General features: G+C 39.7%; 1 protein-coding gene across 3 annotated transcripts in view; it reads right to left on the bottom strand.

Annotated features, from left to right (window-relative positions):
* The window catches only part of BDP1 (BDP1 general transcription factor IIIB subunit), a 70,448-nt gene that overhangs the window by 45,732 nt on the left and 10,731 nt on the right, over positions 1-13,985 (bottom strand). For 2 of the 3 annotated variants that reach the window (XM_075180226.1, XM_075180235.1), the window contains exons 3-9: positions 12,749-12,858; positions 11,891-11,959; positions 10,022-10,150; positions 9,294-9,424; positions 8,863-8,957; positions 7,558-7,612; positions 1,522-1,665 (exon numbers count right to left, since the gene is read on the bottom strand). In XM_075180226.1, the coding sequence (XP_075036327.1) occupies positions 1,522-1,665; positions 7,558-7,612; positions 8,863-8,957; positions 9,294-9,424; positions 10,022-10,150; positions 11,891-11,959; positions 12,749-12,858 (733 nt within the window). Of the gene's footprint in view, positions 1-1,521; positions 1,666-7,557; positions 7,613-8,862; positions 8,958-9,293; positions 9,425-10,021; positions 10,151-11,890; positions 11,960-12,748; positions 12,859-13,985 lie in introns of those variants that run through there. The other variant, XM_075180244.1, reaches the window with a different exon arrangement.

The raw sequence follows: 13,985 nt of genomic DNA, 5'->3' as shown, positions 1-13,985 counted from the left end.
ATTGAAGTTACTCTGTGGTCACATCTGTCATTCTAAAAAGTGTACTGTGACTGATGATACTAAACCTAAATTCCCATGGATTTAGTATAGATGCTTAGAGAATTTGATGGGCTAACAATACACTCCCTTTACATGAACAACATCTATTTCTACTAACAAATAAATAAATGCAATATAAAATTATTTTAATGACAACATATACAAGCAGATTAATGTGCTTTTTTATTTTTTGTTAACTTTCCCATTATAAGATGAATGATTTACAAAGACCAGTGCAGACAGGCGTAAAATAATGCTGTCTCTTCACCCTTCCCTTTCTGACCTTGAATAAAGGAAAGACTGATAGAGATCATTGATCTCTAAGGAGTATTGGGGCAGCACGGTGGCTAAGTGGTTAGCCCTTCTGCCTCACAGCGCTGGGGTCAGGAGTTCAATTCCAGACCATGGCCTTATCTGTGTAGAGTTTGTATGTTCTCTCCGTGTTTGCGTGGGTTTCCTCCGGGTGCTCCGGTTTCCTCCCACACTCCAAAAACATACTAGTAGGTTAATTGGCTACTATCAAAATTGACCCTAGTGTCTGTCTGTCTGTGTGTGTATGTTAGGGAATATAGACTGTAAGCCCCAATGGGGCAGAGACTGATGTGAATGAGATCTCTGTACAGCGCTGCGGAATCAGTGGCGCTATATAAATAAATGGTGATGATGATGATAAGGAGAGCCGACTTTTGAAGATGGATAATGGACCAGGGATGGAAATGTAGAGCAAATTCTACTTTCCTGACCCTGTTCCATTACCTACCTGGAAAGTCAGCACAAATCCTTATAGATCAAAGATCTCTTTGCAAGGTTTAGTCTCTCACCATTTAGCTGTTGAATAACGCAATGAAGGAAAGGTGGAATAACTTAACGGTAATGAGAACATAGCTTTAATCTGGCGATTAATTTGTATACAACTAAATAAATCTTGCAGTCTGGGAGCTGTTGTGGAATTACAATTCTCAGCACCCCCTTGCACATCTCTTTTTTTTTTTTACAATATACTGTTTCATGCTAATTACTTTTTACTAGGGCTGGCTGGTTCTCTTACCATGGTGCGAATATATTGTAGACAGTTACAGAAAGGCAGCTCGCTTTCTTACTAATCAGTGCTGTCCGCTCTCCTGCAGACCATTGCAGTGGTTATTTTATGCGCCCACCTTGTTCTGCCTTGTCTATACAAAAATCCTTAATGTTTTGTAGAATGATGCAAAACCTTCAGATTACAACTGACAATTATAAAGGAGCTTCACATGCTAAACAGAAAATCTAAACCAAATGAGCCCTAACAAGGACGAAACAGCCTGGATATAGAGTTAGGACAAGCCAGTGTCATGCTCTAACAATTCAGTGGGTAAACTATTGACTGACAAGGCTGCTGTTCCATAAGGACTTTCCCAGAATTCTATTCACCTACATAGGATTGGCTTATCTGCATAATGTCCTGTAGAGAGGAGCTCTTAATGCCCAGATCAATTGGGTTACCTTTTTGTTTCTTGCGCGATTTATTTGTCGTCTTTTTCTCACGTGGTTGTTTAATTCTCGGTGTTTTCGGCTTTTTCTTTCCTTCTTCCAGGGCTTTGCCAAGCAGCTGAGCAAAAAATTCAAAGTCAAAGCATCTCTTCTCTCCTGTTAAACAGCACAAGAGAAATTACTAATTGCTGCTTGGGCCTCTTGGTAGGACAGTAAAAACAACCCAATAAAGCACTTAAGTACTCACAAATCTGCCCATTTATCTAAGAAGCATAAATTCATACTAACGCACACAGAGGCTGCCCCAAATTGCAGTGCTCCTACTTAACATTGGGCCTCATTTAAAGCCAATGACCAAATCCAAATTAACTGTTCAATTTTGCACCTAACAAACCATGGTGTGATCCACAGGGACCAAAACACACTTTGTTTTTTGAATGCAGTTAAACTACTGGCTGTTTTTGCATGTAGCATACAAATACTGGGTAACTATTTTTATACTATGATGTTCAATTTAGTAAGGTCATGGCCCCCACTCACCTTAAAATCTGTCCATACATTTTAATTTTACCCGCCACCCTTCAACATGGTTTTACCAAAGGTACAACCCTGCACCTTCTTGTTAGATTTACTCCCATGTCCAAATGAAGCCTACTACATGCAGTCATTTTGTGAGCTAAGCCAGTAATATTGAGAATGCAGCCAATCCATACATTTGGATTCTGTATACCGGTGAGGTCCCTACTTCCGGGGGAATTCACAGGTTCTATCCACATCTATACTCATTAAACTTGCAAAATAGTTGCCTGTAATGCATGAAGGCAACCTGTGCACTGTAATTTCTACCGGGCTAACTAAAATACAGAGTCCCTCAGTTTGTTCTGGCAATATTAGAAAAGGAATGAACAATCCCCACAAAAAAGACATATGAATTAAAAATGCTTTAAAGCACTTTCTTTTCCCATAAGGGAAGAGAGAGTTTTGGGAGTAAAACAGCAATCAATATCATCCTGACCCATTCACGAATGTGTAGAAGAAAAGAAGACAAAAAATTCTTTTAGGTTTGTTGATGAATTGTGTCTTCCCATAAATGTTCTGGAAACTAAGCCAGAAACCAATGTGACTAACCAGTTTGTTTCAAAACAGACTTCAGAGGAGAAGATAAATAGCAAGCAAAAGAGAATATCTTAACAGAGCAGAAGATGTGAATGGGTGAGAAAGTGCTCTGTTCCCAATGAACTAGATAAGAAAAAGATTTAACCAAAACAAAAATCCTGTGTTCTCTTATGTTACATTGGGAAATACAGGAATGGTGGGTGTCCCAAAGATGTTCACAAGAACCAATGGGGAGGGAACCACCAGAAACAATGCATATCAGAAATCACTGTGGAACTGCAACACCTTGCACTAAAGCTGGGGTCTGCTGTTGCCACTGAAGGAATCTTGCAAAACTTGGCAGAAAATTGTACATAGAAGAGGATATTGTTTTGTTTAGTTATTCCAGAAAGGCTAGACTCCTAAAGCCCAGGATGTGCTCCCAGAATGAGCTGAGTGAGTCTGGAGGCGACAACCATTCTAAGGGATTGCAAGGACCTGAGGGAAGGATACCAAGGGGGGGACAGAGATTAAGAATATAGGAGTGGGCTGAAGTCTTGAGTCCAGGGGGGTGCGATGGAAGGTGTTTTGATATCAAGCCACATCTTTCCACAATGAAACATAGATGGTGTGGAGAGAGGCCATGAGGTCCCGCATGTGGATATGTGCTAGGCTTACTTTTCTGGATGAAGGGCACATTTGCCGGAATCCACCTGATTAAAACTTAGAAGCCAGTTCTCCACTTCTCAGGAAAGGAAGGGCTGCTCCCGAAGTCAGAATTCTTGAGATCTCAGCTTTTGCTTTCATTCGCTTTGCTCCCCCCAGTAACAGATATACAGTCATGGCCAAAAGGTTTGAGAATGACATAAATATTATTCTTCAAAGTCTGCTGTCCATTGGCAATTTGCATCTACTCCAGAAAGTAATTTAGAGTGATCAGATGAATTGCAATTCATTTCAAAGTCCCTCTTTGCCATGACAATGAACTTTATCCCAAAACAACATTTCCACTGCATTTCAGCCCTGCCACAAAAAGGATATCAGGTCAGTGATTCTCACATTAACACAGGTGAGAGTGTTAATGAGGACAAGGCTGAAGATCACTCTGTCATGCTGATTGAGTTAGAACAACAGACTGGAAGCTTTAAAAAGGGTGGTGCTTGAAATCATTATTTTTTCTCTGTTAACCATGGTTATCTGCAAGGAAACACGGGCAGTCATCATTGCTTTGCACAAAAAGGGCTTCACAGTCAAGGATATTGCTGCAAGTAAGATTGCATCTAAATCAACCATTTATCAGATCATCAAGAACTTCAAGGACAGAGGTTCAATAGTTTTGAAGAAGGCTTCAGGACGCCCAAAAACGTCCAGCAAGCGCCAGGACCGTCTCCTAGTTGTTTTAGCTGCGGGATCGGGCCACCACCAGTTCAGAGCTTGCTCAGGAATGGCAATAGGCAGAAGTGAGTGCATTTGCACGGCAGTGAGGCGAAGCCTTTTGGAGGATGGTCACTTCTCTCCAGAAAAAACATCAGGGACAGACTGATATTCTGCAAAAGGTACAGGGATTGGACTGCTGAGGACTGGGGTAAAGTCATTTTCTCTGATGAATCCCCTTTCAGATTGTTTGGGGCATCGGGAAAAACGCTTGTGCGGAGAAGGAAAGGTGAGCGCTACCATCAGTCCTGTGCCATGCCAAAAATAAAGCATCCTGAGAGCATTCATGTGTGGGGTTGCTTCTCAGCCAAAGGAGTGGGCTCACTCACAATTTTGCCTAACACAGCCATGGATAAAGAATGCCACCAAAACATTCTCCAAGAGCAACTTCTCCCAATGCCTTTTCCAGCATGATGGAGCACCTTGCCATAAGAAAAAAGTGACTCTGGGATCAAAACATCGAAATTTTGGGTCCATGACCAGTAAATTCCCAGACATTAATCCCATTGAGAACTTGTGATCAATTCTCAAGAGGCGAGTGGACAAACAAAAACCCACAAATTCTAACAAACGTCAAGCATTGATTAGGCAAGAATGGGCGGCCATCAGTCAGTATGTGGCCCAGAATTTGATTGACAACATGCCAGGCAAATTGCAGAGGTCTTCAAAAAGAAGGGTGAACACTGCAAATATTGACTCTTTGCATAAACTTAATGTAATTGTCAATTAAAGCCTTTGACATTCATGAAATGCTTGTAATTTTACTGCAGTATACAATAGCAACATCTGACAAAAAGGTCTAAAAACACTGAAGCAGCAAACTTGTGAAATCCAATACTTGTGTCATTCTCAAAACTTCTGGCCATGACTGTATACTATCACAGGGGCACTGTCTAATTTTACCAATTGTTCTGATCCTGGTACACAAAAACCGAAAGAACCAGTTACACACTGGGCAGTTTGGGACATACCCAAAAGGTAAGCATTCTTGGAGATAAATTCTCCCAGCTCTGTGGATGGCACACCAGTGACTACAATAATTCCATATTGAAACATAAGGTCTACACAAATCTGATGGACTTTTTGGGTACTACTAAAGAATTTGAGTAATACGGTGACAGGTGGGATTTACAGATTGTTGGGGGGGTCGCTTACCATCAGTTATCTGCCAATACTGACCACTCCAAATACAGCTGCTTGACCAGACACTCACCCACTGCAAGTATTAACTGTGCATTAACATGGTGTCCCAAACTCTAGGACAATAGTCACTGCCATCACTATGCTATTGCAGCAGCAACTGGCAGGAAGGTGGGGTGAGCACTGATGATCACGTGGTAGCCAGCATGGTTCTCTAAATTTAATGCTCGTATCGGATCCAGCCCATCTAACAAGCTATCCCCAGCCTCAGAGCTATCCTGAAGAAAAAACATGAACTACAATTTCCTGGTTCAAGTAGAATCTGGAAACTACTTTTGATTAGAATGATGGCTTCGTCCTTAACACTGCCCCATCATCGTGGCACACTTTGAAGCGAGACCTGCAAGACAAGGCCCCTTATTCCAAGACTCTGTGAGCTGTAGAGAACATCAGGAGGAAGGCAGACTTTCAGGACAAATGCTTTAAATCCACGGACCATAAAGGCTCAAAAGGAGGCACATGATCACTAGATGGAGGACCTCAATCTGAACTTCAAAAACTTTAGATTTAGCATTGGTCTGGAGGACCAACGAAAAAAAGATTGGAGTTAAAACCACTTCCTCTTTCCTTTTCTGGGACCAGAGATAACTTTGGAAGACAGGAGAGCCTGAACGGCCTCCCTGAGTACTATACTTTTTTACCAATGGTGGAGCAGTGGTAAAAACTCCGTGCCTCCCACCTTGGGAGGAGATTCCCACATGTGTGCATCCGCACTAGGTAGAGGGTACATTGACTAAAGCCTGCGGGATACCTAAAACCCGCGCTATTGGTGCCAAAGGCTTCAAATAAAATACCCTCTAGGTGGAGAGAAGAGAGGGAAGGTGACCACCTTCTTCCGCTGCTTGAAGTGAGATGTGGGCTGAGCCGTAGGTTCCATGCTGTCCTGAATGTTCAGAACATGTTGGACCACCTAAAATGGAGTCTCTACTCCCTGGGAAGAGGGGGACACTTACTCTGTTATTGAGGACAATGCTAGATCTGAAATTTCTGACAACTCACTGAGGTGTCAAAGAATGATCCGAGTCCGAATGAGTCTTGGAACATAAGGTCACTGGTAGTGGACACATCTTGGACCTAGAAGTGTATGATGAATATTTGCTCCAAGGATAAGAACACCTGTGCCAACCCCTGAACCAGTTTGGTAATTTCCTGTGCCCAAATTGCTGCAGTCGAAGTCCCTAGAACCAAAATGGACCCTGAGAAAGGTGTTAAGGGAAGCCAGGATCCTCAGGTTGAGAGGCGGAAGATGAGGAGAGAGGGTCTTCTGCTTGGCTGTCTACTAGCAATTAATTGTGTTAATTCTGTCATTGCCTGAACCATGGATCGTGCCCAAACTGGTTCTCCCATTTCTGGCAGGGTTCCCCTGGTGAGCGTGGGTGCAAGGCATCAGCTTCACAGGCCAGACACAGGACCCCTGGCTCTGACTGTGCACAATGAAATTTAGCATTACACTTTAGAGCATGAAAATTTTTACCACCGCTAGATCTCCAAACGCAACTCACTTCACACTACCTCTCACCCTCTCTGTTCTGCCGATGACTGGCACCTCAATTCCCCACCGATAACCACATCCCTCTCCCACTTTCAACACATCTTCCGTGCCACTCCATATCTATGGAACACACTTCAACATTCAATCAGACCTTCCACAAACCTCCAAAGTTTTAAATGCACCTTAAAAAAATCTACCTGATCATTAAGAGACCACCAGTCTCTCACCTAACACCCTCGTTGGCTCAGCCTCCCTCTGCCCATATTTTCACTCCATCACTACCCTTCCACATTAGATTGTAAGTTCTCACCCGCAGATCCCTCTTAACTCCTGTCTTCTTGTCTGCTCCCAGCTTGTCCACCCGTGCATCCTTGGATAATGCCTCTTGCATGTGCTAAGACACTTGTTTGTTATATACCTTGCCTATTATGCCTTATTTACAGTATTATGTTTCTTGAATTCCCTGTATTATGCCTCTTGGTCCTTTAAGTCTTTGTAATATGCTCTACTTCCCCACTGCTGGCCCTTTGAATAGAAGCTCTAATTTTATTGAGCATGAGTATCTTTTGCTTAGAATGTGACAGTTACAAATAAAGAGCTTTTATTTTTGTTGAGAATATTAAACATTTAAAAGGAGCTGATGCTGGAAAGAAACAACGACCACAAGGAAAGTATTAGAACAATTTCATCAACCATAAACAGCTAAAAACTCAATTTTTTGTTGGTCAAACACCACAAACAATAATCCCATAGTTCCATTCTATATGAAACACTTTAGAAATACAAACAAAATATGTGTGTAAATAATGATTAATGAAAACACTTACTAAAGGCCTTGTCTATCCTCCAACCATTTGCTCGCTCTTCTCGCTTAAACTTGTTCTAACAAAAAAAAAAGTAACATGCTGAAATCAAAATGGTCCACAAAACAAGTCAAATGACACATAGTGGAAAAACGACAGCAAAGTAAAAATGGTTATCTGAACTAGTTTCTGGGATACTGTCTGAGTTCATAAAAGCAGTCATTAAATCACAAATATTAGGATTTATTTAAGATGTGCTGAAGCAGCGCAAAAATGTGCATCTACATTTTGGGCAAATGCTGTGACTCACATGCACACCTGTTCGTTGTTCACTCACTATTTAAACCAAAATGCAGTCCCTTGATATAAACATCACATATGCTTGATGTAATTTCTGTGTAAGCAAAGCTTGTGTCCCTTAGGCCCATTCCATATAAACCAATTTTTCCAAACTACTGCCATGCCCCTGATTTCTCTCTAATTTAAAGGATATCATTTGTAATCCTTCAAATAAAATACTCAAATGTTGGTGTCAAAAAGCTTTAAATTATGACTTTAAACACCACCAAGACATGGCAAACAAGCCCAGCTTACTGTCATAGCCGAGAAGCTTTGACCTGATCCTGTTTGCCCAACCACCTCAGCTCTTTGTTCTTTTACATTTCACTTTGGAGTTACATGGTCAGCCTTCATGAGCCAGCTCCCCCCTTTTGCAAATGCTACAAATCATTCCTCCATCCTTCGTAACATTAACAGTGCAGCACTTTAACCACTTGCTGACCAGGTTTAGCATATTAATGGCTGGCCATTGGCTTGACATAGATGGCTCTTTATTGCAATTTCAAGCTCTGCGCACCACCATAGTTGGATCTAGGCTGTCAAACAAATCTTTAGTTGTAGTAGAGCCTTACTCCCAGCACAGCGCCCTATATAACCCATGGTAAGCAGTGCCCCCCTCCCATGGAATGAATGATAAACAATTTTCGACTAAAAGACATAACCCCAAATCTTCTGAAATGGACCCCATCCCCAAAGCTTGTCTTGAGAGCTTTCCCTACCCCTCAAATAGCTGTTTCAAACTTGTAAATTGCAGATATTTTTTTTCAAACTAACATATTTACCTTTGTTACTGGAACCATTGCATTTTAGTCGATGCTATACTTGGGAGAACAAGGCAATTCGATTTTGAGGTTACCCTATTTGGCTAAAACTTGTGAAGGGGCTTAAGCCCTCCAGATATGAAGGTGTTAAGTCATCTCCAGCATAGTGGCGAGGAGATATGTCAGTATTTTAATAGTAAAGTAAACCTTCCATATTACTAGAACTTACCTTGATCTCTATTCTCTCCCTATGAGGGAAAAGTTGTCCAATCATTGAAAAGTCTGTTCCCACCATGCTGATAGCCAAAAAGAACATATCAGTTTCTAAAAGACAAGAAAACAGCTCCTTATAAAACAGATATGCTTAAATGCGAAAGTTATATAGCATACATACATACAAACAAAATATATAAAGACATTTACCAAGCTTCTTAATTATGCATTGTGTTTTATTGTAACACAATTAAATACAGGATCAATCTTTCAGTGTCCTTATAGGACCTTCAGCAAGACCTGTCCTGTAAGAGGACTAAACACACTATACTTCATCACTAAGAAGCCTGGCGAGTGCCTTTCAGAATTCTTTTAATCTGCTCCTCACTAAAGCTGAAGTCTGACGGTGCACCCTGTAGTACCAGACATAGAGATTAGTCTACTGACCTGGATTGGACCATGGCTTTGAGTAATTGCTCTTTCGGAAACTAGAGTATGTTGTTGTGGAACCTCGCTCAAAAATTGGATCATTCCCTTCAACTATTGGAGCTTTGTTTCGGATTACTTCCACTGTTAAACTGCAAAAGAAAGTACCATGAACATCGAGGCTTGGCCCATGTCGGAGAAGAAACTGATGCCCATTTTCTCTAACTACCTTCACCTTCCTTGGTGAAGCATCCATCTATCTATGTAACTACTTCTGAAGTAAACATTTTGATTGATGTGGTCATTAGGCTATCCAAGAACAAGCCTAATAGCATATTCAATTAACCCAGCACATTGTGGCTGCGCATTTAAAGTGTCAATATCACACCACAACATTGCAGATTTCCCTTTGCAACACAATGGGATGCAAATGGAAATCTGTGGTGTTGCGGTAACGCGTTGACACTAGCCGCCAGCATATATATGTCACATGGGTAAAAAAACATCCCTTTTGTTACTGCATATATATCCCTTTTGTTAGTGCATATGACTATCTAGTTCTGAATCATCAATACCATACAACTCTCTCTTGTGCACAAATGTTAAATAAGGAGGTGAATGCAGATGAATAAGCAATAAAAAAAAAAAAAACCACCAGCTAATGGTTGGAGATAAACAGTGAAATGATACAGTCTGAGAGATTTACATTGTAAACAACTTTGTTTCAGCTTTATTTGACAATGTCTTACCTCTCCTCATCAAGAATAATGGACCCGTCCTCAGCCACTTTCACGCGTGGAGCCAGTAACTGGCTGTCATCATCGTCTTCTTCATCAAGTTCATCTTCATCCACATTGTTAGTGGTTTTCACCACTGGTCTGTGATGGTTTTGAAGCAGACACATTTTGTAAAATTGCAAGAGAACGAACAATGCTAAACAACGGGGTATAAATTCTAAATCTGTACTTCATTGGAAAACCGTCAGTCAACGGATAAGTTGCATAAGTTATGTATTCTGTTTCATTACTACCCACTAGGGCTGTAGCATGTTTATGTATTTTGGACCAGCGTATTGCTGACAGACTGTCATTATCATCTTCTCTTCTTTGAAGTGCCCAGATCATGTTATATGAAGGAGGACCTTTCAGACAGACTGAAACTTGGTGAGCTGTACAAATTACTTTTGGTTATCAGATACAGGACAAAAGGAAATGAGCTTTAATATCACACTTTAAAAAAGGACTTTACTAATGTCAACTTGGTTAAATGTTTTTTTTTTTTTGCTTTTATACAGGTCAGAAAAAGGAGAAGTGTGTTCCCTGAAGCTTTGATTTTAGAAAACTGTGGAGGAAAGAATCTTCAAATATGGAAGAATTTTTTCTCTTTTACCTTAAGGAGTTTATGGAAAGGAGGATGCAAATGACAACACTTTTACTTTTTGGCATCTTCAGCTGCTACTCTTATGCCCCAAAGAGCCCCCAGTCTTCAGTCATTCAAATGAGTAACAGAGTATGGAGTATCTGGGAGGAGGATTCCAGCGTGTTGCTGCCCACCCATATTAAAGCTGTCTGAGAATGGTGTACAGTACAAATGCACTGCATACCTATTGTTCATCTGACGTAAGTAGTACAATTCTTTCAAAGTGCTATAAGGTCACAAGAATATATTGCAGGATATTCAATATTATGCTATAAAGAACACTGATGATGCAATGACTTTCCTCAAAGAGGCAGTATCCTGAAGCTTAACGAAATCACCTGGCGTTGGAAGACAATCTGAGCATTCTACACCTGTATGTCATCTTGTTTTGTTTGTAAGCCCCACAAAGGGACTGGTCACTTTTGAGCGAATAGGAGTTATTTAGTGCACAAAGTATAAAAAAAAAATAAAAAATAAATAAATAAAAATAATCCTCTACTTGGGAAAGAACATAGGAATAACAAAGCACCCCCATGTATGATGGGGTTCATGAGAACCCTCCAGCAGAGAGCTGTATATTCTTGGGCCGTTTCCTCTATATTATAGCTCACTATCCCTCATAAGGTGAATGAAGGAATACACCTAGGACAGAGTATAGAGCAATATGGAGGACAATGATCATTTGCACACTCAAAAACATCACACCCTAGGTTCATCCAGGACTCAGGAGTGGCAGGGATATAGGTAAATCCATATCATAATTCCCAATAAAAATAAAGTGGGACAAAATAAGTCAAATCCCAATTCCGCACAAACCATGCCCAGTCTGCAAAAAACGGTACTCCAAGAAAAATCATTTTGGCAGTTATAAAACACTTTTTTAAAAAAAAAAAAATAATTCATGCACAGAATGTACTTGGAACTATGTTAAAATAAATCTATTAGCTCAAAAGTGACAGGCTCTCTTTAAAATCCAATACAACTATGCAGTAAAAATAAAACTACTTTTCTACCAGATGGTGGCAGAAAATAAACAATAATACTATGGAAATCATATTATCAAGTGGGGGAATATACATTAAAAAGTTAAGATTTATGGTGATCTTTTTAAGAGGGCAGTTTCATTTTTGGAGCACCCCTCTCTGTAAAACTACACAGTGCTTACATGTACAAACCAGAAGGATTAAATGACAGCTCACCCAGTAACTTGAGATTCTGCAGGAGACTTTTCAGACTTTTCACTAGTTTTTGTTTCTTCAATAGAAGAGCTTTATGAAAACAAAGGGAAACTGGTTAGCACTTAAAATAATAATTTATACATCGCTCTGGTCTACGTGACTCTGGAAACCACACTCATAACTTCTCCCGCAAAGTAAATAAAAGTAAGCAGAGAGAAATAAAATAATATAAAACACACAGTATACCCTCACTGTTTATCTGTAAGGTGTTAATATGCCCTAGGCTTGCATCTTAAGACAATATTAGAGGAAACTATACACCAGTTTCAGAACCACTGGTTAATTTATGTCAATAACATTGTGCTCGTCCTGTTCTGGTCATCAGCCTGACTGGGCAAACATCTTTGTTACCAGCTGTCATAACGTTCCAGAGAACTGGTTGGCAATACTGCAAGTGTACAACACTGGTATTACCAAAACTGCAAAATTGCTATAAAGGATTCAGATGTATAAGCGACAGCAGTGACATGAGACCAAATGGCACAAAGAGCTCTCTCAGCTTCTATCTATGACCGTTTATAATAGAATGTTCAGGAGTAGGTTTTCTAGACAACAGTTTCTTCAGTAATTTGCAGTACCATGCTTAAAATCCATTAAACTGTATACAAAATTAAATTATATCATGGATGTATGCATTACAATATCACAGAGCAGCAGTCATTTTCTTTTTCTTTCTGGTGTTTTGAATTTACTGGATTCCAGTGTTCCAGATAAAAGATCCTATACCTGAAGATTAAGTTCTACAGTAAACCTAAAGGTCTTTTCATGGCTCCACACACAGACAAGACTGCAGTTATAATTAAGCCGCGACTGACTTACGTCATGGGGTTACTTGATGGAATGAAGTGTATGAAATCTCTCATAACCATCTTGGATCGCTCTGGCTCCACCGTAGTGGGTATTACAGGATGCTTCTCCTTCCAAATTCTCTACACAGCACAGAACAAAACACCATTACAATCAACCCTTGGGAGGAGGAACACCTTCAGGTATTAGTAATACTCTACATTGTGTGATCACAAATTAAGTTAACAAAACATAGGATGAAATGTCAGAGAGCAGCCAAGCATAAAAATAAATAAGATTAAAAAAAAAACAAAAAAAAAAAACAGACATCCAGAGAAATTCAATACATTTTATCAAAAGTGTTTATAAATAAAAGCACACACTGCAGATTTCACCACCACTGCCCAGTATTATCAACTGTGTTGCCAAAGGATATGGATATAGGTGGAATAACTAGTGTGGTAAATTGTGCAAAACAAGGAATCTTCAGCATGGAAGAAAAACAGCGTTGTTTTTCTCTTCTATCCTAAGAAGTTCAATTGTTAAAAATAGCATGGCCCAAATCTACTTATAAAATATATTCGAAAAATATTGATTACCTATGGAGTACCAGGTTTTAGTCTATCATTCTTACAATAAAGATGTATTATTACTTTTTCACTGTACCAGATGCAGTATACTCAGTTTGAGGCCATCACATTGCTGGGTATAATAAGCCAAGATGTTTTCTAATTTTGGATACCTTCTCACTCAATACTCCACCCCTTCCATCTGGCGGGGAAAACTCCACCAAATCACTAATGGATAATAAGAGTAGCTGTGAAAGGAGACGTTACTGAATGAAAAGAAGTTTTCAAAAAAGTGATCCAACTCCTTTAATCTGCCTAAAGGGACCAGCTAATATGGGGCACTTCTGTTCTTAAAAGTGAATTCACAATTTGATCACTTTTTATAATTTTACATTACAATCTATATAATCAAGTTTAGTCAACATGTTAAAAAAAATATAGAATAGAAAAAAAATAATTAATAAGATTTATTTTCATTGATAATAGTTTAAATGAAAAGCAGCACATTGTATTTTTAAGTAAAAAGTGGAACTTTTACCCAATTCATCATAATGTATACAACATATTGGGATCATGTAGCATACCATACTACATACCATACTACACATTTTATTTCATGCTACTATTCAAGATCCTTGCATGCTTGCACATGTCAGACATTACTACTATACAATATTGTACAGTATGCTACTGTCCATTCG

Source organism: Mixophyes fleayi, chromosome 1, assembly GCF_038048845.1.
Source record: "Mixophyes fleayi isolate aMixFle1 chromosome 1, aMixFle1.hap1, whole genome shotgun sequence".
Classification (NCBI taxonomy): domain Eukaryota; kingdom Metazoa; phylum Chordata; class Amphibia; order Anura; family Limnodynastidae; genus Mixophyes; species Mixophyes fleayi.
This window is presented reverse-complemented; position numbering and strand designations above follow the sequence as displayed.